The following is a 14,794-nucleotide window of genomic DNA, read 5'->3' on the forward strand; positions in this document are numbered from 1 at the left end:
GAGCCAAAAATGCAATACCTGATAAGTTACAGAGCAGGGGCAATGGCCAGAAGGCCGGCACAATATGCAGCAAGCCAGACTATAAACCAGAGGAGCTAAACTGTCCACTGCAGAATTATATGCAGCCACCCACTCAACCCAGCCCAGATTGGGGAGGAGCGACTGCATGCAACTAAATCTGCAATGTGAATGATATCACAGAAGCCAGCCAACAGATGGGTGCATACCACAATACAGGATTACAACTCCCACTGACGTGACAGTGGGTTGTCCCGTATCTCAACAGTGGGCCGCACTGGCTGACATCTGGGGCTCCCTCAGAAGTCTATAGCAAACTGCATAAAGGAACTATTGATACTAATAAAATGCGGGTGTTAGCATTTTGGCCAAGACGCATAAGCTGATGGGCCAAACGGCAAGGCCACACCGCGTCTGTCAGAACCTACACGATCTCACTGTAAAGTAAATTAAAATCACAGAGGTGAGGGGAACACAAAAACATATTTCACTGGAAAATAGCCAAAAATGCAGTACCTGATTATGTGCAGAGCAGGCACGATCACCGCTAAGCCGACACAATCTCTATGTGTGAAACATGTTTTTGTGTTCCCCCTCACCTGTGATTTTAATTTACTTTACAGTGAGATAGTGTAGGTTGCTTAGCGGCGATCGTGCCTGCTCTGCACCTTTTCAGATATTGGATTTTTGGCTCTTTTCCAGTGAAATACACAAATTCTATCAGTCTATTTTTACCACCTAAATGAAGTACAACATGTGTCGAAAAAACAATATCGGAATCATTGGATATGCAAAACCTTTACGGAGTTATTCTATGTTAAAGTGACACGTCAGATTTCCAAAATTTGGCCTGGTCATTAAGGCGCAAACTGGCTTGGTCACTTAGGGGTTAAATGCCTGATGGTATTGGGTTGCTGCCCGGCCGGAGGTCCCCTAAGCAGAACACTATTACTAGCGGGGCCACTGAGGGGACATAGTTATCTAGCAGAGACACTAGAATGATGGAACTAAAGGCACGCATTGTGATAAACCACACCCATTTGTACCTTGGATGGTATTTTTCTGTCAAAAGTGGCAACCCCCTGCTATCCCCCCACATACATTTAATTTACCCCTCCTGTGCCTCCCACAGACCCACATATACTTTTCAACTGCCCCACAGATCTGCTTTCCATCAACTACACTCCTCACCAATCTCTAGAAACACTCCTGTCTTCAAAGCCCGCCGGTGCTAGAGCCACGTGACACGGCACCTCACCAGCGACGTCACACCTCCTTCCAGCAACTCCACTCTAGCCTCTACGCATATACTCCTATTCTGACTGCTATGACCTCTAGTTTTTTTGCTGTTCACTACAGCGGATGACCAGGGGAGCCGTCTCTCGACTCACTGTACATCTTTCGCACCTCTTCTGTGCATTAAGACAGGAGTTAGTTCCCGCCCCTACAAAGGAGGACGGTTGTAAAGCACACACAGTCCTTCCGGCTGACCGCACTCAGAAAGGATGGGCTTGTTTAAAATAAATAAATAAATAAAACAATAAAAGCACCGGCCTTTTATTATCATAGCTGGCCGCATACAAATATAACTCCCACAGTAAAGATGTCGGGACGAGCTTCAGAGAAATCAAACTACGTCACATCCGGGACGTAGCCAATAGCATTCAAGCGTTGGGTGATAGGCGCGGAGACGGACCTATCCTGAATGAAATATGGTCGGCTGTTTTACGCATGTGCAGTGTGCAGGTTCGGAAGAGGAGCTGCTGAGAACGCTGGAACCATGGAGGATAGACACTGGGGTGAGCACGCAGACTGGGGCCCCTTCCTGAGCGGAGGGGAACTACAAATCCCAGCTGTCTCTGCCAGTTCCTGGTGCTGTATTGTGCGATTGGTATTTTACTGCTAATGTAAAGGGACGCGTGGTAGAGCTAGTGGGAGTGTGCAGCCCTAGGGGTCTTTGTATGCAAGCTTTGTGACAGCCCCTGGCCATGTTATACGGCCTATTAGGGTATGTGAATATTACGAAGGACCCCAGGACACCCCAGGATTCCGTGCAAATTGCGTCCCGATTCTGAGACCGGAATCGCACGGGAAAATCATTTATGTGAGCGATTTTTCTTTCTGACCGATTGCCTGAGTTACAAAAATTACTGCATCTTATATTTGCGCAATTCTTCTTCCAGGATCTCCCACTATTTTCTACGGAAACGTTCAAAAATACGTATCGCGATTGCAGTCCCAGCAATTTGCATACAATGTTTTTAGCGCAGGTTACTATGGAAAATGTCATCGGGGAGAGGAGAGAAAAACGCGCCATAAAAATGCACGGAAATTGCATTTTTCCCAGGCCGAAATCGCACTCGCCGCTGTGAATACAGCCGTACGCTCCGATGAAGCTCTGCGTGATATTAATGTGCGTTCGGATGCTGATTTGAAAGGATCCTGTGACCGACCCCGGGAGCCGACGCGCCGATTTCTGCGGTGAATTAGCGTGTTGGTTAACCCTACTAAGAGGGGCGGATCCCCGTGTGGCTACTTACTGCGTTTATCTGTGCGTCCACAATTGACGTATCCCCTATGTATTTGTTCGTGACGCAGGTTTCAATTCTGCGGATGGGAAGCTTGCATCGTAGGACTTACGGCGCCGATTCCCGGCGGGAGGTAGATCAGACGCAATATCGTAATTCACAATTTTCAGCACAGAATACGCACCAAAATCCACGTAGAAGCCTCATCCGTGCGGTTGCGCCTCGAGGATCGCTCTTTGTGACACTTCCGCTTCTAGGCTAGCGCGACGGTCAGTGATTGCATTATAAGGGCCCGCTCACAGAGGCGTATTTTCTGCATGGATCGCCTATCTTATACTGGAAGCGCAGAGACCCATTCAGTTAAATTGGTGTTTTCAGTTTTTCCTATTTTTTGTCCGTCTTCGCAGACCTAAATCGTCCAATGAGGTCTTTGGGCACGGTCACTGCATTTTTTTATTTTCTGCGCACGTCAAAAATGAACATGTAACACGGACATAAAAAAACACACACTTGCCCCAAAAACGCACGCAGTTTTTCACAGACCAAAACAGCGAATTGCGAACGAGCCCTAAGGTCCAATGTGCACGGGCTATTTTGCGTGCGGTTTTGCTCGCGCGTACTGCAGACGATAGAACCCATTGATTTCAGTAGGTTCCCTCACACTGAGGGTTTTTGTGCCCACATTTCTGTTGGGTAGAAAAAATATGCAGCCTGCTGCATTTGTGCATCCAAGGCGCAATAGTCTATGGGGGTGCGCAAATCCACTTCCCGTCTGTACAAAAATCGCATGCGTTAATCGCTAACACCAATGACTAAGGTTACTTTCACAGGAGCGAGTGCGATGTTGAGCTGCTTATCACCGCCCGATATCGCACTCGCCGACAAGCGATTTCGCCGCTGATGCGAGACGTTCTTGTATCAAATATGTTTCCTAACACTTCGGGGCAGTAGCGTTCCTCCGCTGCGGCTCTCGGTTGTCAAAGAGTGTCTCCCATTGTTTTTGATGAGGATACCGTGCATTGCACCTAGGCCGCGGTGCGATGTCGCTGCCGGCCCTATTGAAAACAATGGAAGATGCGTGGAAACGCCCAAAGATTGTACTACCACGGTAATGTCTATGACCCAATTCAAAAGAATGGGGCTCCAATTCGTGCGTGTCTCAACATATAAACCTTGCATGAGAACCCTAGCTGCGTAAAACCCGCCTAATCGGGCAGCTGTGCCGGTTCAAAAACAGGCGCAGCAGTGCAGAAATGAACAGTAAAATGCGCGCAAAAGCATGTGATCATGTTTTCAGAGCGCAATCACGCCATCTTTATGATCATATCTACGCAGGAGCCCTCACTCTGCTACGGCGTGCTAATGGAATGCGGTCATGTCAGGACTTACAAGTTACCTGGCGCCGTCGCATGGCAGAACTGCTGGGTCTTCTTAAAGGGGTTGTGCCAAATCGTAAAGTTGTCCACTATGCACTGAATAGGGTATAACTTTATGATCAGTGGGGATCCGACCGCTGGGGTTGGGGGGTCCCGCATGAATAGAGAGGAGACCCTGCATGCATAATAATAATAATAATACTAATAATAATCTTTATTTGTATAGCGCCAACTTATTCCGCAGCGCTTTCAGGCATGGATAAATGCAACACAATACAACAATTACAACAAATACAATGTGAGGTACATTGGGTTAGACACAAATGGGTTGAGGGTGGTACAGGAGGTGCAGGGGGTGGGGAACATAGGCAATAGGAAACTTCATGTGCAGATTAATTATCAGAAGGCAAACAGGGTGGAGCACCATAGGGAGGGGCGAGGGACTAGGTCAGGAGATTTGGTATGCTTCCCTGAAGAGGTGCGTTTTTAAAGGGGTTGTCCCGCGAAAGCAAGTGGGGGTATACACTTCTGTATGGCCATATTAATGCACTTTGTAATGTACATCGTGCATTAATTATGAGCCATACAGAAGTTATTCACTTACCTGCTCTGTTGCTAGCGTCCTCGTCTCCATGGTGTCGTCTAATTTCAGCGTCTAATCGCCCGATTAGACGCGCTTGCGCAGTCCGGTCTTCTCCCTTCTGAATGGGGCCGCTCGTGCTGGAGAGCTGCTCCTCGTAGCTCCGCCCCGTCACGTGTGCCGATTCCAGCCAATCAGGAGGCTGGAATCGGCAATGGAACGCACAGAGCCCACGATGCACCATGGGAGAAGACCTGCGGTCCACCGTGGGTGAAGATCCCGGCGGCCATCTTCGCAAGGTAAGTAAGAAGTCACCGGAGCGCGGGGATTCGGGTAAGTACTATCCGTTTTTTTTTTTTTTTTTAAACCCCTGCATCGGGTTTGTCTCGCGACGAACGGGGGGGCTATTGAAAAAAAAAAAACCCGTTTCGGCGCGGGACAACCCCTTTAAGGCATGTCTGAAATTTCGTGCATCGGGAATTGTCCGGATGCCTTGGGGTAGAGCGTTCCAGAGGATGGGTGCTGCTCTGGTGAAGTCCTGTAGGCGAGCATGAGAGGTTCGTATTACAGGGGTGTTTAGTCTGAGGGTGTTAGCCGATCGGAGTGAGCGCGCTGGGTGGTATACTGACAGTAGGGAGACGATGTATGGTGGCGCAGCGCCATGCAGAGCTTTGTGAGTGAGGTAGAGGAGTTTAAATTTAGTTCTGCAGTGGATGGGCAGCCAATGCAGCGACTGGCATAATGCAGAGGCGTCTGAATAACGACTGGATAGAAAAATGAGTCTAGCTGCTGCATTTAGTATGGATTGGAGTGGAGCGAGTCTAGTGCGGGGGAGGCCAATGATTAGCGAGTTGCAGTAGTCAAGCCGGGAGTGGATGAGGGCAACCACGAGTGTCTTTAGCGTGTCCGTGGTTAGAAACGGACGTATTTTAGCAATATTTCTGAGGTGCATGTGGCATGTTTGGGCCAGAGATTGGATATGGGGGGCAAAGGAGAGGTCAGAGTCCAGTGTGACCCCAAGGCATCGGGCATGCTGTCTGGGGGTTATGATGGTGCAAGACACTGGAATGGAGATGTTGAGGGGAGGTCGGTTAGAAGGTGGAAAGACAAGGAGGTCAGTTTTAGAGAGGTTAAGTTTGAGAAAAAGGGAGGACATAGTGTTAGAGACAGCGGACAGACAGTCGGTGATATTTTGGAGGAATGGTCCAGAGATCTCACGAGAGGAGGTGTATAGTTCGGTGTCATCAGCGTAGAGATGGTATTGGAGGCCAAATCTGTGGATGGTTTGTCCAATTGGGGCAGTATAGATAGAGAAAAGAAGGGAACCAAGGACCGAGCCCTGGGGTACCCCAACAGCAAGAGGAAGTGGAGCAGAGATAGAACCAGCAAAGGAGACACTGAAAGAGCAGTCAGAGAGGTAGGAAGAGAACCAGGAGAGAGCAGTATCCTTTAGACCAATAGAGTGGAGCATAGTGAGAAGGAGATTATGGTCGACAGTGTCAAATGCAGCAGACAGGTCAAGGAGGATTAGTAGGGAGTAGTCACCTCTCGACTTTGCAGTCATCAGGTCATTTGTTACTTTTGTAAGGGCAGTTTCGGTCGCATGTAGAGAGTGGAAGCCAGACTGGAGGGGGTCGAGGAGCGAGTTGTCAGAGAGAAAGCGAGTAAGGCGGGAGTAGACCAGGCGTTCCAGTAATTTGGAGATAAAGGGCAGGTTTGAGACGGTCGGTAGTTGGCAGCATTAGTCGGGTCCAGGGTTGGTTTTTTAAGCAGAGGGGATATAATGGAGTGTTTGAATGAGGAGGGAAAAGTGCCAGAGGTTAGGGAGAGATTGCAGATTGTGGTAAGGTGAGTAATGAGAGCTGGGGAAAGGGAGCGGAGGAGGTGAGAGGGGAGAGGGTCGCTAGCGCAGGTGGTGGGGCGGGCAGCGGAAAGGAGCCTGGAGACTTCTTCCTCTGTTGTTGGTTCTAGCGTAGATAGTGAGTAGGTGCTGGGTGCAGTGCTGATGAAGCTGGGATCAGGGCTAACCATACAGCTTTCAGAGATTTCTTTTCGAATGTGGTCGTTTTTTTGTTTTTTTTTTCTTTGAAATAGGCAGCTAGTTCTCCAGCAGTCAGGTCTGTCGCAGGGGCCTGTTCCTTGGGGCTGAGGAGGGAGTGAAAGGTCTCAAAGAGTTGTTTGGGGTTGTGGGATAGTGAGGAGACAAGGGATGTGAAATAAACTTGTTTGGCATGGTGAAGGGCTAGGTTATACGTTTTAAGCATGAATTTGAAGTGGAGGAAGTCTGCTGGCAGCTTTGACTTTCTCCACAGCCGCTCGGCGCACCTAGAGCACCGCCGGATGAAGCTCGTTTGGGACGTGAGCCACGGTTGCCGTGGTCTGCGTTTGACAGCTCGCGTCACAGGCGGTGCCACTTCATCCAGGGCACGGCTGAGGGTGGTGTGGTAATATTTGGCTGCCAGGTTAGGGCAGGGGAGGCGAGAGATAGGCGATAGGGAGGACTGAATAGTTTCGGCAAACTGTTTAGTGCGGACAGACTGGAGGTTCCTAGAGGTGCGATAGATAGGAGGGTCAGGAGAGATGCTAGGGTGCCTGATTGAGAAAGAGAGGAGGTTGTGATCCGAGAGTGGAAGGGGGGAGTTAGTAAAGTAAGAAGCAGAGCAGAGCAGAGACGGAGGAAAACTAAATCGAGAGTGTTACCATCTCTATGAGTGGGGGAGTCAGAGATTAGTGATAAGCCAAAGGAGGAGGTAAGTGTTAAAAGCCGGGAGACAGATGAGCTAGAGTCGTTAGTAGGAATGTTGCAATCACCAAGGATGACGGTTGGGATTTCACAGGATAGGAAGTGGGGGAGCCAGGCAGCAAAGTGGTCTAGGAACAGGCGGGTAGGACCTGGGGGGCATGCACACAGAGAGGGAGCACCAAAGGTTGTACTTGGCAATGCTCCCATTGAAAGGAATGAAGCGGCCGGCGGTGCTCTTGTGGGGTCTTCAGAGTTATCCTGAGGGTGGTGCAGAATGTATCGGAAAATGTGTAAAACTTTAAAAGCGGATTGAAATGGGAAAATAATGCAGTTGTTTGGGGCCTAAACTACTGCTGAGTTGCCCTGAGCATAGGTCATCATCAGTAGTGTATTTGCGGGCGTCCACCGCCAGTCTGATGCCTGAAGAAGCCATGTCACATAAGGGCCATTTGGACACAACGATCATTGCTCAAAATTCGTTATAACGATCTAAAGTGAGTGATGGTTTTAAAGACGGATGTTTTAACCTAACGAAAATCGTTGGAAAACGGATGCAGCGGCCGGGCACTTCAGTCATTAGATTATCGTTGGGGAGCGTTGGCATTAAACGATAATTGAGCGGTAGTTTCTTTGAAAGACATGTGCATTTAATGAGGGGAGAGAAAGAGCTTCCTTGTATCGGCTCGTGAAAATCGCAGCTGCGCTTATCTTGTCCTTAAAAAAAAAAAAGCTGTTTAGCGGTGACAGAAACTAGACGTCTTTAATATAAAATGAACAAAAAGACGCCTATCATAGGTGATCTATGTTAAGGAATTGTGAAAGAGTTGTATGAAAAACACCAGGTGATACAAACAATGTTATTCTTGTAAAACTAATCCGTGAATCCCAGTCCTTAGCCGGTGCTTTTGAAGTGGCGAATTAATTTTCCAATGGTCTTGGTTGCTGCTTGCAGGGTACGTCACAATGGCGCGGCTAATGGTTGAGCACTGGGTGGGCGTGTTGAAATTGAAGCTCTGTCCTGCCGACAGCCAATCGCTCTGCCTTTAGCCGGCTGAATGTACGCCGCGCCAAACGATTAAACACTCCCCTCAAATCCGTGTACGAATGTCATTTAAACCAAACAAAAACGAACTGCCGAACGATTGATTTTAAGCGGACTGAAGAACACCGATAAACGAATAGGTAACGAGAAATACAAGATGGGCGCGTTTACACACAACGATTATCGCTCAAAAGACGGCTTTTATGCGATAATCGTTGTCTAAATGTGCCTTTATGTGAGCACCGCGGCCGCTTCTCAGGCCTGTGATGTCATGTTCGTCGGTCACAAGTAGCTCAGTCCCATTCAAGTGGATATACCATGTATGACACTCCATTCGAGTGGCGTTGGCACTTCAATCAGCAGGATTCCTGAGCGACGGACCCCGCCTGTCAACTAATGGTCTGTCCTCAGGATAGGTTGTCATTAGTTTAATACCTGAAAACTACTTCTTTTTACTAATAATTAAAGGATTTTTATTCTCATCCTTTGTCCCCCTGCACACAGGCGGATATTCCGTGGCGGGATTTCCTGCAGAATTTCCGCCTGTGCCCGCTGCCATTGGAAAATGCAATCCTATGTACACAGCCCCGATTTGTCTGCGTGAAATCACGCGCGGAAAACAATTTGCGGCATGTTCTATTTTTGTGCGGGCCTCGCGGAGGCCCGCACAGAAACGTCAGTAGTGATTGGCCGGCTCCACTCTGCGCATGCGCCGGCTGGCCGGCAGCCAGCACATAGCGGAAATGGAAGACGCCAGGAGCCGGTGAGCCGCAGGTCTCTACAGGGGCACGGGTCTGCATTCCGCTGCGAGAATTCTCACAGCGGTATCCGACCCGACCATCTGCAGACGGCCTCTCTTTATTTTTCCCTTGTTATCATAGGGGACTTGAACTGGCGACAGTCTCATCACATGTACAATATATACTGCAATGCTTCAGTATTGCAGTCTATCATAGATTAACTGGCATTCTATTTAATCCTGCCTAAAACATCCATAACCTTCACAAGGCCCGAGGCAGCCATGGTAACTGAACCATGTGAACTATGCCATTCATGACAGGAAACCCCCTCCCTCTGTTGGGCCATTTAAATAAATAGCAGGTATTGGTTATCACTAGTGTGGCTGGGTGTACATTGTCAAGGACAGCCGCCCCCACTGTGTAATCTGGCACCTGCTGCGCGGTATGGTGGATGTCATTAACCCCCTCTCTCCCCATGACGTAAAGGTACGTCATGTGAGCGGGGTACTTCACGCAAAATGAAGTACCCTTACGTCATAGGAATAGTGCAAGATCATGACAGATCTCGCGCTATCCGGCAGCGGCTGTCAGTGAAAGCTGGCCTCCCAATGCAACAGCAGGGGTGCATCGGAGAAAAAAGTGGCAAAAAGCGCTAAAAAGAGGCAAAATACAAATTTTTAGCATTTTGCCTTCCAAAAAATGCAATAAAAGTGATTTAAAAAAAAACACGTATGTACCCCAAAATGGTACCAATAAAAACTACAGCTCGTCTCGCAAAAAATAAGCCCTCATAGAGCTCCGTACGTAGAAAAATGTAAAAAGTTATAGGACTTTGAATGAAGTGATTTTTAGAAAAAAATTTTTGCAATAAAAGGGTTTTTATCACAGAAAAGTGGAGAAACCTAAAAAAATATAAGAATTTTGGTATTGTTGAAACCGTACTGACCCGCAGAAAAAAATGTAGTGTGTCATTTATGCTGTATGATTACTGCTTTAAAAAAAATAAAAAAAATTCTATGGCAGAATTGATGCGTTTTCTCTCCCTACGATCATAAGATAAATAAAAGTTTTACAATGTAGTCTGTGTACCCAAAAATGGTACCAATAAAAACTACAGTTCACCACCCAAAAAACAAGCCCTTATACGGCCGCGGTGACGGAAAAATAAAGCTATGGCTTCTGAAAAATGGTGATGAAAATCTACCAAAAATCGTTTAGTCCTCAACGCCAAAATAGGCCATGTCCTGAAGGAGTTAATGGGTTGCCATTCACTGCTTATTTTCCCTGCGGCGCCTGCTAGAGGTATAAGGGTGACTTTGCATGGGCCAACTATTGGTGAAATGAGCAATTGTGACTGACGGTAGTCCAGTGTAAACACAGGGCCCGACGTGGTACTGAGCGAAACATCTTTAACTAGTCGCTTCGCCTCCATAGGGTGACTCGTGAGCGACTTCTTGCGCAGCATAAACAGGCAGCAGTTCATCTTTCAACGACTGACTTGTTCGCAGTGAATGGGAGTTCCATCCATTGAACGATTAGCAACTATGTGTGAAAGCACAAGAGCGATGGCTGCTGTTGGACACTTTTGCGCCTGAAAGTCGTCTTGTGTGTAAAGCCGCCCTGAGGCTGCGTTCACACGGGCCTGAAAATCGTGCATGTTTTGTGCGTTGAGACGCTCACATGATGATACAACCCATTATTTGCAATGTGTGACTTTGCTCTTGCAGCATTGCTGCGAAATGAACATGCAGATGTGCGCTTTCTCCCGGACACTGACAGGTGCTGCGCAGTACGTGTCTGAGACCATCGGGCGCGACTCGCTGATGCCCGAGTGAATAACGGTGTATTTACTTGCCTGCCATTTATTTCATTATTGTCGTTACCTTCTCTCTCTTATTTATCCCGATCTCGTTCTTTTATCCAGGCTTTAGTTACAATCGTCCATCAATGAGCTTTTCCGGAAGTTTGTCAAACGATCTGGCTTTCTCCAGAATGGATCAAGGATTTGGCATGAGGCCTTCTAGTTTTCAGACTTATAGCAGGTAGCTTATCACAACCGAGTTGTGTTTTTTTTTTTTTTTCCCTCCTAGTCCCTTCACTAGAGGCGTTTTGCTCTACAGACCCAGTCGAGTGTCCCCTCCTAAGCCATCAACTCCATTAATAAAATAGTAATGAGGGAGGAGGTGTTTGGAGGATAAAGGGATTTGCACGAATCGTTCCCACGCCGCTATTGACCTCAGTCAAACTACTAACAATGACCTATCCGTCTGTGAGTGACTTACATGCGCCACCTCTGATCACATGACAGTGACGTCATCAAAGGTATTTTATCTCCAGTAAGGGAGTTACATGCTCCTCCCCTTATCACATGACAGGGACATTACAGGTCCTGTACGCAAACTGCTGCTGTCTGGCTGGGTGTTTGTTAGTATTCCATAGCAACGGAGGCCGCAGGGGGTTTGTAGTACACCTGTAATCTGCACAAAGATGCAGAGCCTTTGATGCCACCATCATGTGATCAGGGGTAGAGCATGCAAGTCATTCACTGGGGATGTGCGTCACTGTCATGTGATCTGGGGCGGAGCATGTAAGTTATTCACTTGGGATGTGTGTCATCGTCATGTGATCAGGGGCAGAGCATGATGGTGACGTCATCACAGGTACTTCATCTCCACTGTTGTGCTGCTTCTGATCCCTGTTGCATGGGATGAACAATGTACGTAGCAGAGCTGTGTGTATGTGTGGTGTGAATATAGCAGAGCTGTGTGCCGCAAGAATAATTACTAGTAATTATGTATAATTATCATTGTTCCTTTTCTCTGCAGACCTCTTTCCTATCATGACCTGGAAAGTGACAATCATGATATGCATGGAGGTGCACATTGGGCACCATTTGAACCATCACAACCAAAGGTAAGTCGGTGTTTATTCCTATTAGACTGGCTTACTGCATCCATAATACTTGTTTATTAACCCCCAACTCAGAGCATTTATAGGTTCCTATGATGGTGGACATGAGGCCTCTCTTGCATCGGACGCTTCTTACTGCGATTAGCTAATCGCGATACAGCACTCCAAATGATTTCAATGGGGCCGCGTAGACCTACACTCAAGTGGTGTTTTTAATGCCTGCTCACCCATCATAAGAGGGCGTTAAAAAAAACGTTGCCATATTAAAGGGATATTGCTAGGATATGGAATAATGATAATGGATAGCAACTGGAGATGAGCGAACGTACTCGGATAAGCACTACTCGTCCGAGTAATGTGCTTTATCCGAGTATCTCTCCGCTCGTCTTGAAAGATTCGGGGAGCGCCGCTGCTGACAGGTGAGTTGCGGCGGGGAGCAGGGGAGAGCGGGCGGGAGAGAAGGAGAGAAAGATCTCCCCGCTCCGCGGAGCTCCCCGAATCTTTCAAGACGAGCACAGCGATACTCGGATAAAGCACATTACTCGGACGAGTAGTGCTTATCCGAGTACGTTCGCTCATCTCTAATAGCAACCCCTGCCCATATTCACTACTAGGGATTCCGCTCTGTATAACAAAACAGACAATTGTTCTCATGTGCATTCAATGCATGGACAGCCGTTCATTTGCAGCAGCTGCTGCTTGGGATATGTTAGGTTGAGCGAGAAGCCAGACTCGTGGCTATCGGGTTTAAGAGGGTTTATCATCTGCCAAAAATGCCATGATCCATAAGGGGTTGAACACTAGTATGAAGCCTCGAAAGGACGTAATGTTTGATCGTATCGCTGTATTTGTCTTCTAGTGGAGAAATAAAGAGAAGAGGAGGATAAATCCCACATTCAAGCGCAAGCCGTTCTATAAACAGGAGGAAAAATCAAAAAAAGCTGAAGGTGAGACTCGACACATCAGTAATTACACTACAGTGACGTAGCTGGCCAGAGGTTGAATGCAGATAAGAGGCAGGAGTTGCTAATTGCAACTAGTCGATAACGTTTTTCAGTGCATTTTTGCTATAAGATTGTTTATACACGGCCGACTTGGAGCCTTACCACCTTCAGCACAATCCAAGATAATGCTCCCAGAATGCAAGGAGCGCTCAGTTCTTATACATATACATTCCTCATTACATTAAGTGCTCCTTCGTATTGGATGGTTAGCATTTGCAGATTAATTCTACTGGATACATTCTTACATGCAGATGCGGTCTTTTTACTATTGACCCTATTGACCTTTGCTTAGTCAATAAATCAGGAGAAAACAAATCTTGTCTGGTCAAGGTTCATTTATAGACCCTCAGGGATTGTGTGACTAACCCCACCACTCTTATAATTTGGGCAATAGTCAATAAACTGCGTGTGTATATGTGTAATTAATATATATAATTTTTTTTTCTTATTAGTGTCTTTTGGATTTTATTTTTTCTTGTCTGTATCATTAGACCAGTGTTCGCCAACTCCAGTCCTCAGGGACCGCCAACAGGTCATGTTTTCAGGATTTCCTCAGTGTTGCACAGGTGATGTAATTATTGTCAGTGCCTCAGGCATTGCCACAGGTGTTCTTACTATAGGATATCCTGAAAACATGACCTGTTGGTGGTCCCTGAGGTCTGGAGTTGGGGACCCCTGCATTAGAGGACATGGAAAGACCTTGGGTATAGCTTCTGCCACTAGGCGCCACACTAAGCATAAAAGTGTTAACTCCTCCCACTAGCTATACCCCCTTCCCCCTGCAAGCACTGAGCTAGATTAGTTTTTAGCTTGGTGTCTGTAGGAGGCAGACGTCTTCAATCAAGGTCCTTCAGAACTACAAAAATGTGGGCACACAGTGCAGGCAGGACTCTCGCTGTTCCCCGTGAGGAGGGCAGACTGCAAGTGTCTGACCTCCAAGAAGAAAAGGAGGCACATCGGCTCTGCTTGACAGTGACCCGTCAGCCAAAAGATTCCCTATCCCGAGGGACTGCCATCCATTCTAAAGGACAGTGAGTAGATGGGGTTCACTGCTGGAACTGAGGAAGAATCTCCCAGCATCAGGACACTGGCAGAGTAGTTAAGTAATTAGGTGAGTATCTCTTCCCTTGCTGGTCTGCCCCTGTAGCAGGAGCCTTGGTGGCCATCACCTGGGATGCGTCTGACCTGGCCATCCTGCATTGCGTACCGGCCCTGTTGTAGCCAGATGGTTTTCCCATACGTAGGATTTTATGTGGCCGCTACAGTGGCTGTGAGGCTGCCTGTGTGGTGGTGTGGCCAGTGCCTGACACAGTTTCTTCAGAGGTAGCTGTAATTGAGCCCCAGGCTTGGCTATGGTGGTCTGCTGGCCACTCCATACACAGCTTACCACCACAACACAACAGACTCGCCTCCTCCTTGCATAATCCACCTCAGTGAATCTGGGTTTGCTGACACTTGTGTTACCTCCCATATGAAATGAGTCCTTTTGCACAGGGATTCTCTGGACTCATCGTTCCTCATGTCTGCTCCACATCGGGTTGAGTCTTGCCTATCGGTAGTTCCCTGAAGCCAGATGTACCGCAGTGTACGTGTCCAGGATGACATGTGGACAGGGGCGACCACAACCATGTACTATGTGCACTTTCACTGCAGTACGAGGTTTACATCTACCCAGAATAAGTCTCGTTCTACGAAATGCCTTGTTGAACTGGTTGTTGGCATTTCTCAGGGCTTGCTGAGACCGGTGGTACCTTCCATACGGAAAGAGTACTATTCACAGGAATCCTGCGAACACATTCTCATCCCTACGCTGCAGCAGTTTAGCACCCGCACTGGACCGTTACCTATCGGCT

The 14,794-nt window shown here is 47.7% G+C and overlaps 1 protein-coding gene across 2 annotated transcripts in view; it reads left to right on the plus strand.

Moving 5' to 3' along the window:
* The first annotated feature begins 1,749 nt into the window (after positions 1 to 1,749).
* LOC136612725 (A-kinase anchor protein 8-like) overlaps positions 1,750 to 14,794 on the plus strand; it is a 38,552-nt gene continuing 25,507 nt past the window's right edge. For both annotated transcript variants that reach the window (XM_066593338.1, XM_066593339.1), the window contains exons 1-4: positions 1,750 to 1,817; positions 10,952 to 11,069; positions 11,853 to 11,940; positions 12,797 to 12,884. In XM_066593338.1, the coding sequence (XP_066449435.1) occupies positions 1,799 to 1,817; positions 10,952 to 11,069; positions 11,853 to 11,940; positions 12,797 to 12,884 (313 nt within the window). In that variant the 5' untranslated portion in view covers positions 1,750 to 1,798. The remainder of the gene's footprint in view (positions 1,818 to 10,951; positions 11,070 to 11,852; positions 11,941 to 12,796; positions 12,885 to 14,794) is intronic.

The sequence above is a fragment of the Eleutherodactylus coqui genome, chromosome 2 (assembly GCF_035609145.1).
Source record: "Eleutherodactylus coqui strain aEleCoq1 chromosome 2, aEleCoq1.hap1, whole genome shotgun sequence".
NCBI classification, from domain to species: Eukaryota; Metazoa; Chordata; class Amphibia; order Anura; family Eleutherodactylidae; genus Eleutherodactylus; species Eleutherodactylus coqui.